The following is an 18,160-nucleotide window of genomic DNA, read 5'->3' on the forward strand; positions in this document are numbered from 1 at the left end:
CATATCATGAAAAAAAAAAAAAAAGGATGAGATTTCCAGTTATATTATCTCAATAAAGCCAGGTTTGGAAACATGCATTTGCTGAGATAACTGTTAATTCTACCCTCAGAGCTAATTTTTGCTGAGTTGTGCCCCTTATTCCCAGATTAGAAGGGGGGATGAGTAAGGATGGGCGAATTACCATGCAATCCTATGCATGTTTAGACAGAAAAAGTTCTACAACTCCCAGCATGCCCCAGCCTGCATGGCTAAACATGCATAGGATTGCGCCTTTAGTCTATTTCCTCTCCCGAGCACTTTTGCATGAGCTCATTCATAGATCCTGTTCTGTCCTATTTATACAACAATCTGCAGATTTAAAAAAAAATCTGCACAAAAATTTGCATTTAAATATGCACTGGAATACATATTTTAAATGCATTTTCCTGCAAAATGCACATTTCTGGATGTATTTTCACTCAAAATACAAATGTTAGGAGTATTTTGATACTTTTTTTTTTTGAGCCAAGAACTACTAGGTCAGAATTTGCAAAATGCACTAGTCAGAATGTGCAAAAACTTAATTCCTTCAGCATCACTAAGGGTGGGCTGTGGTGAGGAGGAATTCACAGCACACACATTCATGGGGAAATACTTACCTTCATTGTTTCCCATGTTCCAGAACAGAGAGTGTGTGTGATGTTGGCATGGACCATTTCATTCCTGTTTCATGAGGATTCGGTCCTTCGTGAACCTGCCTGGCGTGAGGACTCTGCAGGACAGACAGAGTTGGTTATGTCTTGTACAGATGACTACTTTTCAGCATCTTCGGCTGGATTGTTCCAGGTAATCTGGTGATGCTCAAGGTTTCCCACAGTGAAGCATTTTGTGCTGAAAGCAGATGATGTATCCCCCCCCCCGAAAAAATAAAGGTGGTTTTTAAAAGAGATGGCTGGGAGCGTGCATACAGACATCCCACTTTCACCTCCAGTGAACAGGTTTTGCAGGTCTGCGTATTGTCTCCCAAACCAGCCAAATCTCTTTGACCAGAGGTGAGAATGGGACAAAAGAAACCCCTGTCTACATACCACTGGGAAGGGGGAGGCCATGCTTTTCTTAAACTGCTTTGTTTCCACCCTCCCATAAGCTATTGTTTCTCTCCAGCCACATATGCTTAGGAGGAGGACCAGATGGGCGAGGGTGTCACAGGGTGATAAGAAACAGTCTGGGTGAAGCTGAGGATGCTCAGAGTGGCCACGATGGGTGGGTGTTTTATTCAACCCGCCCCTGCACCCCAGCCTGCCAAAGTGTGAGAAAACAGATCTTAAAAGTATGCTGTAAGATACATTTAACCTTTACCCTTCTCTAGCTTTTCTTAGCTTTGGCTCCTGCTAGCTTCCACCCAGGCCGCTCTTGAAGAGTCAGCGTGGGGAAGGGGAGGTCTCTCCTCCCCACCCCCCACCCCTGTTGTGTCTTCCCTCCGCATCTTGCACATTCCAGCAAAGGCAGAGGAATCCCGAGGGGAGTGGTGAGCCGCTCTGTTCTGGGAGGGGGATACACATTGCTGCGGGAAGGCTCCTGGCCAGCCAAGGCAGGCGAGGGGTTTAGGTTGCAATCCCTCAGAAGGAGAGAATGGCAGGCCAAGCCCCCCCCCCCGCCCTGCGTGCACATCTGCAGCCGGGTTTGCTGTTTGAAAAACAGCCAGCACTGGGCTGGGCCAGGATAAGGGGGTGGGGTGGGGAGGGAAGCCAGAGGAAGCCAGAAAGCAAGGCAGAGTGAGGCTGGAAGCACAGCTGGGACGGGGAGGCCAGGGCGAGACAGAACCACTGGGTAGGATCCTCCGCTTGCAAGCCTAAGAGGAGAGGCCTTGGGTGGGGGTGGCAGGAGAGGGCATGTCAGGAGCACCAAAGGGGGCACACGACGCGCACGGGCCAGCCTGATTGCAAGGGGGCATCCTTGCTGCTGCACCTGGGACGTGCCAACTCAAATCGCCTTGGCACCGGGCATCCAAGGTGAACTGACTACTTGGCAACCCCTTTGGGCGAGAAGGGCGCTGCCTAGGTCAAGGTAGGTGCTGGAAAGGGGTAGGCAACATCAAGGAGGTTCTTTGGCAAACAGATGCCACCTGGGGAAAGGTGGTGTGGGCTCATTGGCATCACTCATATCCCTTGTGTGTCTTCCCGTGCCAATGAGGCTCTGGGATGTGGAAGTCAGGCTCGAGCCCTGCTTAATGGTGGAGCTCCCTGGGCGGCGTGAGACATTCAAGCCATTCTCTCGCAACTGCAACCTACCTCCTAAGGCTGTTGTGAAGATAAGAGGAAATACGGATAAACTGTAGCTTACCCAAGAGGGGGACCCCTCACACAACAAGTCAGGCATCCTCAGTGTGAATCGGAGCCTTGGCGTGATGAAGGGGTGCAGGTCTGTGCAGTACCATGTCCAAAATTGGGGGTGCGGAATAAGGGAGAATCAAGGGTTCTGTATCTTCATGCATGCTGCCCAAATTGTATCAAGGACAGAACTTCTAATTGTCAGGAGTTTTCCCGGAGACATGGGGTAACTATGGGAAAATGGGAAGTGAAGCTGCTCAGTAGATCAAGGGTGCAGGTGTTCATTAATGGGGCTCACCCCTCCCTTCCCACACTGGCTGCAATCCAATCGAAAGTTAATCATCAGTCAGGTCAGGATTCCGTTACCAGCTCTGTAAAGGAAGTGGGATCTCCTAACGTGATGGGAAATATATTGGATAGAATCTTGGGTTTGCACTGGGGCTATAGCTCCTTCTTCTTCCTTATGGGTGGGTGTGTGGGTAGGCTGCACCTATACCTTTAACTGCAGCGTGAAGCTTTCCTCCTCTGCTGCATCTCAGGATTGGGAAAAGCTTCCCCTGTTGAATGTCTGCCAGTCATGCAGCCTCTTAAGGCACAGGAGCCCTGCAGAGACATGTGCCAATCCCAGTTTAAGTTCCCATTCACCCATTCTTGAAGCTGATTGGGTGGATTTGGGCAATCCTTAAGAGGTGCCAGGATATTGCTGGAAAATGACAGCACTCTACAGGTCACCCAGGGCCAGTTGTGCTTGGGAGGGTTGCAGGCGAGGGGGCTTCTTCCTGGATTATGAAGGACTCCAGACTCTTGGGTCTCATTCCTCCATTCTGGGAGGAGTATTTGGGAGGTTCAGTAGCTTAGAGGAGAAGTTGTTGAAAGTTGCACAAAGTAGTGAACTGAAGTGTACTTGAAAGGATGTTGGCTTGAGACTAGAAACACCATGGGAATGTCAGATGTCCTCCTCTCCGCCCTAAACCCGCTTTAACCACCTCATCGTACCCACACTCAGGGGCTTGTATTGTTTTTCCCTGCCCTTTCAATGCATGCTCATGTTTAACAGAGAAGATGGTAGTGAAATGTGTCACTGATGATCACCACAAAAAGAAAAAAAGGAAAAAAGTGCATAGTGAACACTACATATCCCATGATGCAGTGCACCCAACAAAAAAGGCCATGCACCTGTGAGTTGCTAAGTTTTTGATTTAGGCCAAAAAGTGCCAAAGAAAATCTGTTCCACAGCTCCTGATCACCATATCCCTGAAATGGGGAATTTGAAACAGCACTCACTCTAATCGTTTAGGGACTGTGAGTGTGAAACCTGGTGATGGTGGTTCTTCCAAATTAATTTCCCATGGACTGTGTGAGAAGAGCAAGAATCTGTTGCTGGAAGGAGGGTGTGGTGCAGTGAACTGACTGATGCATTTAAAAGTGCAGTCTCTGGTTTCTTTCTTTCTGAAATATGTAATGTCAAGGCAATACAGCAAAAGGACTGAGCATACAGTGAAACTCTAGAAATGTCAACAAATCGATACTAGCCAGCACATAAGGAGGAACGATGAAAGAGAGAGCAAAATTGGGGCTAGGTATGTTGCCCGAGGGCAGGGAACCATTTTCCTATGAAGGGTTGTTGACCCATGGGAGAAGTCAGCTTGGGGCCAGATCCATTGGTGAGCAGAGCCAGAGCCAAATGTGGCTAGAGTCTGCAGCACTGCAGCATTGCATCCCTCTCTCCCTCACTCTCTGTCACCCCACTCTGGTCTGATCCAGCAGGGCTCTTCTGATGCTAGGATGACTACCCAAAGCATCACCTCCTCCTCTCAGATACTGGGGACTTCTTCCGGCCCCGCGTCCAGTACTGCTGGGCTTCACCCTACCTATGCACAGATTGCTGCAGAGTTCATGGGGCTCGGGGGCATCTCCTCACGTCTGGTGATGTCTTGGGTGGCTTTTAAAAAGGATCAGACACACCTATGGGGAAGAGGGCTTTATCAGCAGCTGCTGGCCACATAACGCAATGGAACCTCCATGTCCTGAGACAGATTAACTTTAAATAACAGATGCTGGGAACAAAACATCAAGGCATGCCTTCAAGTCCTGCTTTTGGGTTGCCCAGAGGCATCCAGCTGGCCACTGTCATGAGTGGATGGTTCCATGTGTAGCTTCCCCTTGTGGTGAACTGCTGCACTGCAGGCAGCTGCCTTCTCAGCCCCTGGACTGACTCCGCCCACCCAGCCTGGCCATTGGCTCCTCCTGGGCAGGAAGTAGTGTAAGAGGGTTTCCCAGCCAGAAGACTGCGCCAGGTGTCCAGATACAGATTTAAGGCTGGTTTGGGAGGCTGCTTGTGGTTCCCTTGAGGAATGTAGCCGTGGGGCTGCCACATGTGGCAGGGCCTATTTGGTGGTGGTACTCCAGCTGGGAAACTCCCTTCCAGTAGAGATTTCAAGAACTATGCTTGGCCCCACTCTCTTGGTCTGTGGCCTTTAGAAATGTGTAGTTTTAATATTTTAATCTTTTTGCAGCTTTAATGTGCTTGTTTATATTGTGTGTTTTTTTTAAGATTCTATTGTTTTAAATTGTTGTGCACTGCCTTGATGGCTTTTTAGCAGATAAGGTGGTATATAAATGTCAAAAAATAAATAAATAAAATTGGCTGTCCCCCATGTTATTGTCATTTAGATGCCAGCTGAAGACGTAATTATTTGTGCAGGCTTTTGGGGGTGGGGGCGGTATAGGCTAACACTCTATTTGTTTGGGGGGTTGATTGTGCTGATGATTTTATTGTATATTTGTGATTTCAGAGTCATGATTGTAATGTTACGTAGGTTGTTAGCTGCCCTGGGCTCTTTGGGAGGAAGGCCAGCATACCAATGAAATCAATAAACAGAGAAGTCGGAGTGGTGGGGTTCACACTCTGCCTGCTCAGGCCCTCGTCCATCCTGGTCCATCATCAACCTGGTGCCCACCAGATGCTTTGGACTACAGCTCCCAGCATTCCTGGCCCCTGGCCATGCTGGCTAGGGCTGTCAGGAGTCAAATTCCAAAACGTCTGAGGGCACCAGGCTAGGGAAAGTCTTCCTGTGGCCCTGACTGTTCTTCAGTCCTGGCTTCTGTCTTGCTCCTTGACCCTGGCTGCCTCCTGGTTTGTCCTTTAGTCCTGACCAATGGTGGACTCCCATCACTTGCAAACCCCTTCCGACAGTTGGAAATGTAAATAAATGCTCTTTGGTTTCTGTCCTGTGAAAGCGTTTCTTCTGGCATGTAAGAAAGTAGGCCCCAGCATTCTAACATTTCCATCGTCTCCCTGTCCCACCCTCAGAAATGAACCACGGCAGTTAATTTCTGCTGCCGCTGGAGTTTTTCCTCTCTCAGCCATTGTTTCCTCCAGCCTCCCCCAACCTGGCACGCTCCAGATGTTGGACTACAACTCCCACCATTCCCAGCTGGGTGGGAATGGCAGGAGTTGTAGTCAAACACATCTGGAGTGTGCCAGGTTGGGAATGGCTACTGTACTCAGAAGAATCTTGGGAGATTTCCAGTTCTTAGCAGCCATGGTTTTAGCTGCTTTCAGAAGATTCATACTCCCAACCAGACCTCTCTGTGTGTGCCGCTCTCTCTCTTTGCTAGTTCCTGGCCCTTTATTGCAGACAATAAATTGTTTAAATTTAAAAAAGCCTTATCATCCATGATGCAAAGTGAGCGAGCACGTTTCTCAGGGCTGTTTGTGAGAAAACAGGGCCAGCCACTTTGTATGCCAAAAATGGCTACAGGAACAAATGGCAATTTCTGCTTTGCGGGGTTGGGGGTGGGTGGGGGTGGTTTGACTGGCTTCCATTCAAAATGCTGTGTTTTTTTCCACCGAGGTGGGGCAGCTAGGCAGTTTAAACCCATCAAACTTTTGTGGTTCTTTCTGTAGCGATGCCCTTTGATCCCACAGATGGAAAATATAATCTGTGTTCGCTTTGTCTTTTACATCATAGGGAACAGAATACTTTCACTAACAGGAGTGAGGTTGAAGGGGAAACATATGAAAGGCAGGAGGGAGAGGACCAAAATATGGAAGGGAGAATGAATGATACAATACTTGGAGTTATTGCATGCGTGCACGCTCTCTTTAAAAACACTTGCATTCAAATATTATGTTTTAAACCAGGGGTGGGCAGCATACAACCTGTGAGCTGCATGTAGCCCCCCTCCCCAGCCTTTTTTGTGGCCCCTGCCACTGCCACCAAACTTGCCACTGAAATTTAGGAGTGCAGCAGCAACAAGAGGCAGATTGCCCATTCTTTTCAAAAACAAGCTGCGGTTTTCATAGAATTATAGAGTTGGAAGGGCCTTTAATTTTTGTGAACTGCCCAGAGAGCTTCAGCTATTGCATGGTATAGAAATGAAATAAATAAAATAAACATGTAGGCCATTGAGTCCAATAATTCAGTGGTGCAGGGGCACAGCAGCAAAAAAGAGCAGATTTTAAAGAAAAATATGCCATCTTTGCTGCTGAATTTTGGAGGCAAAACAGTAGTGGCAGGGGCAGAGGTGTGGCCCCTGGTAAGTTCTGGGGGGCATTAGACCCTGGGCCCCAAAGGTTGCCCACCCCTGTTTTAAATGGTACGTTTCATAGACTGGGTTGTCCTAGTAGCTTTAGTAAGCAGTGACATCCTGAGAAGAATTACTGGGAAGGGTGTGATTTCTAAAGTGAAGGGGGCCAGGCCCGAGACCTACTTGGAAGTTGCACCCTCTTGACTAGAAGTCTGGATATGTGAGGGTAGGGTGAGCTGAGGGAAAGGCAGTCTGCACATGCTTAGAGGTCTTTTTCTTTGTTATGATGCATGCTCCTGAACTGGAGGCCTGGCACTCAAAATTGGTTTGGTGTCTGAGCCCATAAACAAAGCTCTGTCCCTGCCTTCCCCTATCTGGTGCCCTCCAGATGTTTGGGACTTTAACTCCCATCTGCCCCAGCCAGTGTGGCCAGTGGTTAGGAATCCTGGAAGCTGTTGGAAGATTACAACTAGGTAATGCATGAGAAGTCCTTCAAACACTTGAAAGCACTATACAATATATCATCATCTCCATCATGATATCAGATGGTGACTGTGTTTCAAGGAGAGTTGGGCTCAGCCTAAATCCAGAAGTCGGCAGGTTGACAGACCACCAAACTGTGCCCCAGCGGCAACCTCTTTGCGGTGCCCGGTGCCCATATAATGGGGCACCGGTGCCACCTTAGTGGGTGCCGTGCTCCAAACAGGTTCTTTGACCCAGCCATAGAGATCTTGGCAGTTGATAGCTCAGCATTCATTCTCCCTTGCCTACCCACCCATTCCTGCCTCTCTATTTATAGGGCGACACCGTTGCGGAAACGCTCCTGCTCAGGAAAAGCTTGGCAGCTGTGTTTTAATGAGGTCTTTCCTCTTGGGGCTTCCGGGGTTTGAAGCCGTCTGCCTGGAAAATAGGGTGTGGCCCTGCCCCTCCCCAGATAGCCTTTCCCTGCTGTGTGCCTCCAGCATCTGCTACTGTGGGGGTGTATCGATTCTGAGCGTGCAGATTCCATTAGCTGAGATATTGCTCATAGCCATTGATTAAGCCAGTCCTTCACAAGCATAATCTAAGCCCCCCACCCTTTTTTTAGACCTGCTTATTGCTAGAGGCCCCCACAGTGTCTAGTGGAAATGGTATCATACACTTCTTATGCAAGAACAACTGCAAAAGCAAACAGCCTCCTGGCAATTAGATGTGTTCTGGGCCCATTCTGTATCAAGTTGGGAACATTTGCCTTTATTTCTGGGGGGAGTTCCCTAACAGACCCTAACAGGGGGTTCCTAACAGGCCTGGGTAACGGAGAGCAACAGATAACTCATGCCAGGGGTCTGAACTGGTCACCTGCAGAGGGCTTTTGAAATTGGGCTAAGGGCCAAAGGTGCTTACCTCTGTTCTAATACATAATGAATCAAACCCTCCACTATCGCTACCCCAAAACACACACTCTACCCCAGTCTTCTCCAACCAAGTGACCTCCAGATGTTTTGAACATCAGTTCCCATCAGCCCCAGCCAGCATGGCTAGGAATGCTGGGAGTTGTAGTCTAAAACAGTCCCAATCTGGTGCTCTCCAGGCTACAGTTCCCATATTCCCCAGCCAACATGGCCATTGCAGTTGTAGTCCAACACATCCAGAAGGCACTAGGTTGGGGATGACTGGATTCAGACATCCATAGAGCGCTCCTCCCGCATCTATAGCATGATGGCGCCCACCCCCCACACACACCGGAGAGGCACGTTAATTTTACCCTAGATCAGAAAGGCCTCAAGTGCAGACTAGCTCCCTTCTGGAATGATACACTTTTGCCAACACACATATGGATAGCCTTGGTCTGCTGTTGCCTCCTGGGACCCATCTACATGGGAAGTTTTCTCTGCTGCTGCTGTGGCTTAAAGTCGTTAGGGACACATGATGTGGCCACGCCCCAAAGTTTACCTGTGGGGAAGCCACATTTTTGCAGAGTACTTTTACTCTGTTGTTTTTCTTTACTTTGGTTCAGCTGCTGTGTGCCATCCTTCTGCTTTAAATTTGGTATGATTGGGGCATTCCTAGGGGTGTGTCTGTCACCTGGCTCTGCCCTCAGTAATCTAGGTAACTTAAATAACTTGCCTGCTTTTCCAGCACATCAAAGCCCTAAAGTGCTCTTTCGAGCCTTCAGAATCACCCTGCACTCCCATTTTGCCAGTGGGAGCAATTAGCCTCGGTGATTATGCACTTCTCTGATGTTTGCGTTACCTTGCTTCTCTGTTGTGGTGTTAAATCGCTTCCTCAGTGTTGTGTAAAGTTGCTTCTCTGATGCATAAGAGCTTTATCAGAGTGGCAATATGCGAGATGTGGGAACATGTGAGCTCGTCATTGCGAGCAGGGAGAAAGTGCCCAGAGAAGGAGAAAGGGGTGGTGGTAGAAGCTGTAATGCTGTGACAGTTTGCTGCAATGGGGCAAAATTGGGGGGTGGTCTGCTCTCATGGGGAGCCTTCAGATGCTGTACTGGATAATTGGGTCATTTTTAGAGAATTGTGAATTAGTTACTCTCCATTCATAATAATGTAGTAGCAGGGGGGAGTTTGGCATGGGCCAGGAAACAAGCCTCTTTCATTGGTTGAGCAGCCCCTGCCTGGTTGATGATGTTCAGTTCTACTCCCCCCCCCCCGCCCCATACCTGGAAGCATGGTCCACTGTGTGACCTATAAAAACCAGCTTTTAAAGGTATGGTACACTCGGCTTTTCTTGCTTCGTTGTGTCCCTGATGGACCAAAGCCGATTCCATGGAAATCCGGATAATTCTCCAACGCACTTCTCATTCCGTTGTCGTGAAGATCCCCCCTGGAAATGTTTGGGATGGTGGTGTTCAGCGGGATAAACCTGTATAATGGCATCTCAGTATGAAACTTGTTCAGGACACTGTTTTATCTGAATGTCCGGCTTGTTTTTCAGCCAGAAAGGTGATGTGAAGATGACTACGCTTCTTGAACCTGCAATGCAAACTCTCCAGATGGGTAAGGAAATATGGGATGGAGCTGTGGGGTGGATAGTTTTGTGCTTGTTGGGGGAAATTGTGCGAACCCCTCAGAGTGAGACGGCTCATCTCAGGACCAGTGGGTCTTCGATGTAGCACATAGAGATATGGCATGGTGGGGGCTGGGTGGGTGGGGCTTGGCTGTTCAAAGAAAGAAAAAAGTCAAAAATTCTTCTGTGTTAGTCCAAGTCCTTCACATAAGCCTATAAGTAGGCCTTTGGATCCAGGCCTTTCAATACCCTCTGCCTTATGGTAGGGCTGGGTCTGCACACTGCACAGCCAACCGGCCCTACCGTAAGGCAGAGTGAGGTGACTGCCTCAGGCAGCAGATGCTGGGGTGGAAGTGACAAGGTGTCGGGAGGACAGAGCTGTGAGGGACCCTAGGCTGCCCTCAGGTGTGGTGCGGAACACTAGTGTTGAAATAAGAATCAACCGCCATTCTGGTTGGCTTTTCTACCTAGAATGGGGGAGGGTGCCATCTTGACCATCACCTCAGGCAGTCCTTGGACTGTTCCTGTCAATGTACCATTTACTTCACAGTTTCTCAAGCACTGGGCTGGAGTTTGGTCCCAGGTCAAGACAAAGAAAAGATTAAAAAAAAAAAGTTGTTCCAATGTTTGGATTTGGCAGCCTCAGCTGTACCACACTCCTGAACTCCTGAGAAACTGGTAATGTCCAAAGCCTCTGTTGAGCCAACATTAGAGCCAGGAACCCACCTGGGGATGTCTGTAGGGTGGCCAATTGCAGTACGGTGGCCAATTGGAGAGGGAATTTCAGAAGGTCCGAGTTCCATTAGTTGCTTATTTTTAATACCTGTCAGGCGCCTTTCCTTAAGCACCAGAAGGCTCACAACATTAGTTATAAACAGTGAAGGGCAGATGACATAAAACAAATGGATAAAATTATACAATGTCATTAGTCATTAGGAGCTGCAAAACAACAACCATTTATTTATTTATTTATTTATTGCATTTATACCCCGCCTTTCTCCCTCTTGCAAGGAACTCAAGGCGGCTTACATTATCCTCCTCCTCACCGTTGTATCCTCACAACAACAACCCTGTGAGGTAGGTTGGGCTGAGAGTCTGTGACTGGCCCAAAGTCACCCAGTGAGCTTCCATGGCCAAGTGGGGACTAGAACCCGGATCTCCCGGCTCCCAGTCCGTCACTCTCACCGCTACACTACACTGGCTCTCATTTAAAGGCCAGAATCCATAAAACCTATTAAACTGTCACTCACGTAGGGCCAGAAAAGCTTAAAAAAAAAAATAGAAAGGTCTTCTCTACTCTCCAGTCTTCTTCTATTGGAGAAGAGACTTGGTGGGCCTGTTTGGAGAGGGTGTCATTGCATGTTAGTGCTGCCACTGAAAACGCCCTGGCCTGCACACTGGCAGGTCAGACGTCTTTAGAGCAGCCTTCCCTCAACCTGGTACCCTCCAGAAGTGTTGGACTGCTGTTCCCATAGCCATGCTGGCTGAGAGTGATGGGAGTTGCAGCCCAATACATCTGGAGGACACCAGGCTGGGGAGGGCTGGTCTAAGTGCTTCAATACATTGGCAGCCACCTGGACCGTGTGACCAGGACTTAGGCTTTCTTCACACGGAGCTTTTATCCTGCAATTGAGACGGCTCCTTCACAGAAGTTTGCGAGCTATTTACATGACGCCGTGACCCTCCGAGGCATCTCCTGCACTAAATGGCCTTTGTCCCGTTTTTAAATAGATGGCAGGTAACGAGCTATCACATCCCCCCCCCCCCGGTTGTGTTCCACTTGAGTTCCCTCCGTGAAAAGAGGAAAAGCGGCAAGAAGAGGAGCGAGATCAATGAAGGATAATGGAAGACTCAGATACCGGGAGAAGGTGGGGGGGGGAGGGAGGGGGGGAAGGAAGCGGGTGAAAAGGGGAGTCGTCGTGATCCTCCATTTGAAAGGGAAGCAGAAAGCCCCGTTTTAAATGCAGGATTTTAGGCTGGTGTAGAGATGCCCTTAAGTCCTGGCAGGTGGGGAGGTGTTTGGAAACATTGTTATAAAGACCAGCATCCCAGATAGGTCTGGTTACCCAACAATAAGCAGCTAGTGCTAAAGGACAGAAGTCGCTAAACCAGTAAACTCAAGAGTGAAACCAACCAGTATGTTAACAAGCAGAAAATGTTCTCATGGACACAGCGCGGGTGAGAGTAGACATGCACAGATCAGCCAGTTGTTATCAGCTCGTCTTGTACAGTTATGAGAAACACAGGCAGCTGGACCTGATGCAAGTTTAACTGGAAGTGAGTTCCAGTGATGTCAGTGGGGCTCAAAAACAACAGCAAAGGCAGCCATGATAAGCAGCATTCCAGAATCCATATAGTGTAATACCTTTATTAGGCCATCACAAAAAATGTGCAAGCTTTTGAGATCTCTAGATCTCTTCATCAGGCAAGGGGTTACCAAAAGCAGGTTGCCAGTGGGGGTGCATGGGGAGTGGGGAAAGCTGCCATGTTGTAGTTAGGAGGTCTGCATAGTCAGAGGTTTGAGATGATATGGAGGAGAAAGATTTGCAGAAATTCAAACTGGGCTCTGCCAGGTGAGGTGGTGGTTTCAAGTTTGGCGCCCCTAGGACCACTGGGACGCAGAAAGTAGCAGTCAATTGCAGATCTTCCATTTTTGAAAACATAGAATCCAACTGTTAACTCAAAACTGTCTCTATCCTGGGCGAACGTTGCTCAGCGTTTGCAGCACATTTGTGCTCCTCTACAGCTCTGAGATGTTTCCAACCAGCCTTGCTCATGAGAAGCTCCCAGGAGATAGCGTGCCCAGTCTGGCTTGATTGCATGAGGAATGCAAGCAGAATCTTGGGGCAGCCATGTTGCTAAGAGCACCAGTGGAAATGGGTCCTTCCTTTTATCTGTTCCCCGACATTGCAAAGGGTCCTCGGGACGCCCCGCTGAGACTGCACATTGCTGTTGCTCGAAGTGGCAAAATGTCTTAGTCCAGTCCTGGCACCGCCTGCCACACTTCAGACTACTTATCTGACAACACGTGGTTCTCTGATGTGAGAAAGGGATTCCCCAATCACTTTAGTACCAACAGCTTCCAGCACATTCCCACTGTGGGGTCAGATTGGTCGCTCCACAACAAAGTGAATGGGAAACTCTTGGTCACATGAGTGCTCACTCCATTTATTTCAGTGGGGCCTAGCCTGGAGTAGTGTCCTTTGACAGTGCAGCCCTATCCCCAGACTTGCTGACTTTCCATCTATTGCACCTTCTTTAGAGTAGGATTAGCAGGGTGTGTGTGTGTGTGTGTGTGTGTGTACACGCATACCATAATTTTGCAGGAGCACAAGGAAAGCCCAATCGTTGATTTATATAGTTATATTTCAGAGAATCCGAGCTTTCATTTACAAGAAAGAAAGGAAGTTTCTAGCCCATATGGATGCACTATGCTTTGAAAGTGTGTAGGCTACACACCTGCTGGAATTTCAGAAGCCAGGGAGGTGGCCAAAATGGCCTTCCTGTGGTCAGAGGCTGAGGCTTCAGTGCCCTAACCCTAACCTTGGACCCTCTCCACAATCAGCCAAGCTAGGGGAAAAAAATGAAAATCAAAGGCATCAGGTAAATTTGCATAGCTTATGCAGGGCCACAGAATTCCACTTTTCTTGGTGAGGAATCTGGATTACCTGAGTGCAGAATTTTTTAAACACTTTAGCACACAGCAATCCAGGCAGCCTCCTGCAGATTACCTTGTGGGTGATTTATTATTTACACCTGCAATGGTCTTGTTTACCCTGAGCTTGTGCATTGTTTTGGGATGCATCTTGTTTGCAGAAAAGCTGTATGAACTTGTTCCCATTTGCTTTGACCCCACAGCAACTATTTCTGTTTTAAACGAAATCCCGCTTTAATAAGAAGGCATGAAGAGCACCCCTCCTCCCCACACCCCCTGGCGCACTGGCCCTTCCATGTAATTTCTTTTCGAAACCCTGGTCGACTTCTCCTTTTTGTATCAAATGAAATATTAACAGGACAGCCACAAGAGACAGAAAAATTCACTTAGGCGACCGCCGAGGAGCGCATGATGCGGTGCTGTTCCAGTCATTGATTCTTCACAGCCCGTGTTCCTGTGACTAATCCCAGGAGCAGTATTTGGGAAAGGACAAAAAGCTAATTCTTGACAGGCTAATAAAACCCAACCTTTTAAAGACACTCGACTCAAAGCGCTCAGCCAAGAGCCATGATGGAGCAACTCCCTCAAAAGTTGTCCTTGTCAGGATGTTGGTGGTCTCGGCAAGACTGAGGCCTACCCAAGGGTAGGGCCAAGGTTTGGTATTTAAAGATACTGTCTCCTAGAGGGTGGGGTATGTCGTGGGTCAGGGGAGAGAACTGGGTAGAATCTAATAGGTGTTTATATCGGGGTGTTTATACCTGGGTGTTTATATCGGGGTGGAGAACTTCCGGCTCATGGGCCAACTGTAGTCCCAGAGGGCTGCAATCTGTCTCCCATGCTCTGCCTCCAGGCCAGGAGGGAATCCCTGCTGTTCTGTCTGATCCCTGATGAGAGAGGTGTGGATTCCCAGACTGGGACTTGGCCAGCGCTCGAAGGACTCTTCCAAGTACCAGCTGAATCCCTTTCTCCGTGCACTGAGAGGCACAGAACTCCAGGCCTCCCTCTGCAGAGAAAGGGAAAATGGGCAAGCTGTGATGATGTCAGGGGTGGGAGCAGGGCTTCCCCCCAGTGTCACCTGGGCCACTGGATTGATCTGGGGGAACCCAGCCCCCACACCAAAAGAGGTTCTGCACCACTGTTTTATGTGTTTTTAAAAACCCTAATACTGATTAACACCTAGCAGTATTTACGAGGGGGGGCTCTGACACGATGCCCATGGGTGCCACTGTATCTGCGAAGCCCTCCTTCCTCTGTTCACTTGTATGGGGGGGGAGCCCTTCCTGCTGCAAAACGTCTGGAGGAGCGAAACCCATCCCCCACCAAGGACCCTTGTGACAACAGGGTCTTTGGTGGCAGGGTGACCTTGCCCCCCAACTCCAGCTGATTTTCAGGAGGGGGGCTTTCCTTTCCCTATTCAAGCCAGTCGGCCCTGTTGCCTTGCTTAGGCTCTCCATTTCAGTAAGGCTTGCCAAGAACGCCCCTGTGGGCTGCATGCTCTGCTGGCGAGTGAAGAACAGGGGTGCCATTTGCATTCTCCAAATGCCCTGGGTCGGCTTTGGGCAGAGCAGACTGAGATCTGAACTCTCCGGCTCGGGCCGGACTCCCGCTCCCAGCTCCGAGAGAGAGGCCCCATGGCCAGGGGTGCAGATGCCGGCCGATAAAGTGAAAGCCGACCCCACCTCCTCTGCTGAACCCACAGCTGGAACTTGTCAGCCAAGAAGCAATACTGCGGGGGGGGGGGGACTGGGCGGGGAGGGGAGCAATTAGCTTGATCCCCTAATTGGAACCATGTGCGGCGGAGGGGCGTGTGGTCGATGTGCCGACAGGACGGGAGACATGTCGGCCTCGTGAAGCTCGCATTGCGTGGGCGAGATCGGGCTTCTGGCGTGCTTGGGGCTCCAGCACGGCACGCACCCGGCACTGCAGCCAGCGCGCTCTGGTTCTCGTGTCGGGGAGGGAGGGACGCCCACCTCCCCTCGGCTTGATCTCAGCTCCCTCTCAGAAAATTGCAGCCCACAGCCCCCCACACCCCCATTAAAAGCCACTCAGAAAGAACAGGGCGCCATCCTGCTGTGTGTCAGATGCAGGCAAATTCCGCTGATTTCAGCAGAAGAAAGAGGCAGTTCACACATTCCGTAGCACTGTGTGGTGAAGCTCTCCCGGTTTGTACCATTTCAGGCTGGCGGGCGCGGGGGGGAGGTTGCCCTTGTCACTGCTCCCAGGGAATCTTTGCATCAATCAATAGTTGGAAAAGTGGGGTCAAAGGCATCAGTCGTAACAAGAAGAGCAAGAGGAGACAGAGAGAAGTCATTGCTGCCATGATAATGAGCAAGGGAGCTGATTTCACCCATTCTGCAGCTGTTGTTGTTGTTATTGTTTTTAAATAACTTTTCTGGAAATCTATATTCCTGCATGTAAAAAAGTTTCAAGACAGGGAAAAGAATAGGCCTGGGGTCTCCCAACATTGTTCCCACTGACCCCTCTCTTGGTGCCTGCCACACTCCCTGCCCCTGATTTTTATTTTATTTCTTAAGATTGTTTTAATTATTATTATTTAATTGGGAGGCCAGCATGCTGTAGATTGAAGTTCTGCCCCCAGGGCCATTTTTATTTGGGTTCAAAGGAGTGGTTCTGTGTTTTCGATCTCAGACCCCACCTCTGCCTTGTTCTTGGGCAAATTACTTTTCTTTTTGTCTCGTTAGTTTGCCTTCTGGGAAAGGAGTGTTTTGTCATCAGCCTTCCCCACCATGGCAGCCGTTTTGTGAATGGGCAACCCCCCAGGTAGCCATTTTGTGAGAGCATCCACGACACTCAACATGTCAAATGTCCCAACCAACCCAAAAAGGTTGGGACCCCTGGACTAGGATGAACCCTTCTCCCTAACACACTCATTTATCCTCTGATGGGGATTCCCTCCACCAGTGGGGAAGTATTCAAATGTGCTCTTGTTCCCCCTGCAAGCTAAAGTGGTACAGTCCAGGAGAAGCCTCACCACTTGACTGTGTGGCGGATATAAACCAGTTTTATCAATATGGTTGCAACAGTGTGCAGCTTTGTGCCATAGATTTGGTGTAAGCCCAAGGGCTTCTTTCTGGCTGGCTGACATGGTTGCGAGGAACTTGTCAGCGAGTCAGAAGTGTCAGGCAGAACCGGCCCTACCAATAGGCAGAGCAGTTGGTGCATTGGAGTTCTGTGTTTGAAATGCTGAATCGCTCTGGGGAGGCTCTGAGTCCAGGTGGCTGAGGAAGGGCAGATAGACCCTCTCCCCTCTGGTCCTCCCCAAGTGCCAGGGTGGACACTGAGCCCATAGAATCCCAAAGTAGTTCTGATGCTGAGGAAGAGCAGTCGCTCCTTCGGGAGAGGAGTGCGCTCCTTTTCCGAAGGAGCGACTGCTCTTCCTCAGCATCAGAACTACTCTGGGATTCTATGGGGTCAGTGTCCACCCTGACACCAAGCAGCCATTTCATCTGCAGGAGGAGAGGTCCATGCTGATTGTTCTAGACCAGCTTTCCCCATCCTGGTGCCCTCCAGATGTGTTGGACTACAACTCGCAGCATCCCTCAGCCAGCATATGCTGAGGGATGCTGGGCGTTGTATCACTGGGAGTACCATTGGGAGGGCAGCTGTGCCTGATCGTAAAGGTTGCAACTGCAGTGTCACTGTGACATTCATTGTCGTCTCCAGACAGGCCCCCCCTTTTCCTTTCCTCAAGTGCACTATCAACATTTAGTCTGCAAGCTCTTCTGGGCAGGGACCTCTCTCTTTTTGCTCCTGTGGGTTTCCAAAGCAAAAGGGGGAAGGCCCAAGGTAGATCTGGATCTCCTGGTGGATCTCTGGGTGATTCGCAGTAGACTGGCAGGGATTTTGGACTCCCGCTTGATTAACGATCGCAGCAAGAACCTCGACTCCCCACGTGCACGCACCCTGAAGTGAGGAACGTTTGGGGGCCGGGCTGGCCCAAGACCTTTTGCTGCCCGAGGCAAAGAAGGCGCCCCCTCCCATTCCACGTGCAAAAGCTGACCGGACTGGCAGATGAATCTGTCTTATCACTGATGATAAGACAGCATCCTCCACTGCGCGTGAAGGCAGCAGGCTCACTGGGGAGTTGCAGAGCAGATCACCGGGCACGCAGGCCTGTCCTCCAATGCCTTGCGGCCGTCTCCCAGCATTGACTGCTGGAGGCGACTGCTTTGCTCGCATCAAATAGGTGGCACGAAGTTGCATTGTATATATTAAATGCACAAGCAAGCAAGCCCACTGTCACAACCATATGGATAAAACTGGTTTATACCCTCCACAGAATCAAGTGGTGAGGCTTCTCCCAGACTGTACCACTTTGGCTTGCAGGGGGAACAAGAGCATGTTTGAATACTTCCCCATTGGTAGAGGGAATCTTCCAGCGGAGGACAAATGAGCGTGTTGGGGAGAAGGGTTCATCCTAGTCCAGGGGTCCACGATCTTTTTGGGTTGGTTGGCACATTTGGAAAGTTGAGAGAGTGTCATGGGCGCTCTCACAAAATGGCTAGCATTGAGGGGGTGCCCAATCACAAAACGGCTGTCATGGCGGGCTTCACTCATATAGCAGGGCTGGCCCTGCTTGGGAGTAACCAGGAGTGGATATCTGTGTGGAAAGGCTGTGAGCTCTGTTCATTTTTGGTAC

The 18,160-nt window shown here is 49.7% G+C and overlaps 1 protein-coding gene across 1 annotated transcript in view; it reads left to right on the forward strand.

The window, feature by feature from the left end:
* The first annotated feature begins 1,576 nt into the window (after window positions 1-1,576).
* Window positions 1,577-18,160, forward strand: part of HSPA12B (heat shock protein family A (Hsp70) member 12B) — a 52,397-nt gene continuing 35,813 nt past the window's right edge. The window contains exons 1-2 of the mRNA XM_084855250.1: window positions 1,577-2,046; window positions 9,774-9,835. Coding sequence (XP_084711376.1) covers window positions 9,793-9,835 — 43 coding nt within the window. The 5' untranslated portion in view covers window positions 1,577-2,046; window positions 9,774-9,792. The remainder of the gene's footprint in view (window positions 2,047-9,773; window positions 9,836-18,160) is intronic.

The sequence above is a fragment of the Heloderma suspectum genome, chromosome 5, assembly GCF_057233095.1.
Source record: "Heloderma suspectum isolate Gila_16-S chromosome 5, 16-S_ref, whole genome shotgun sequence".
NCBI classification, from domain to species: Eukaryota; Metazoa; Chordata; class Lepidosauria; order Squamata; family Helodermatidae; genus Heloderma; species Heloderma suspectum.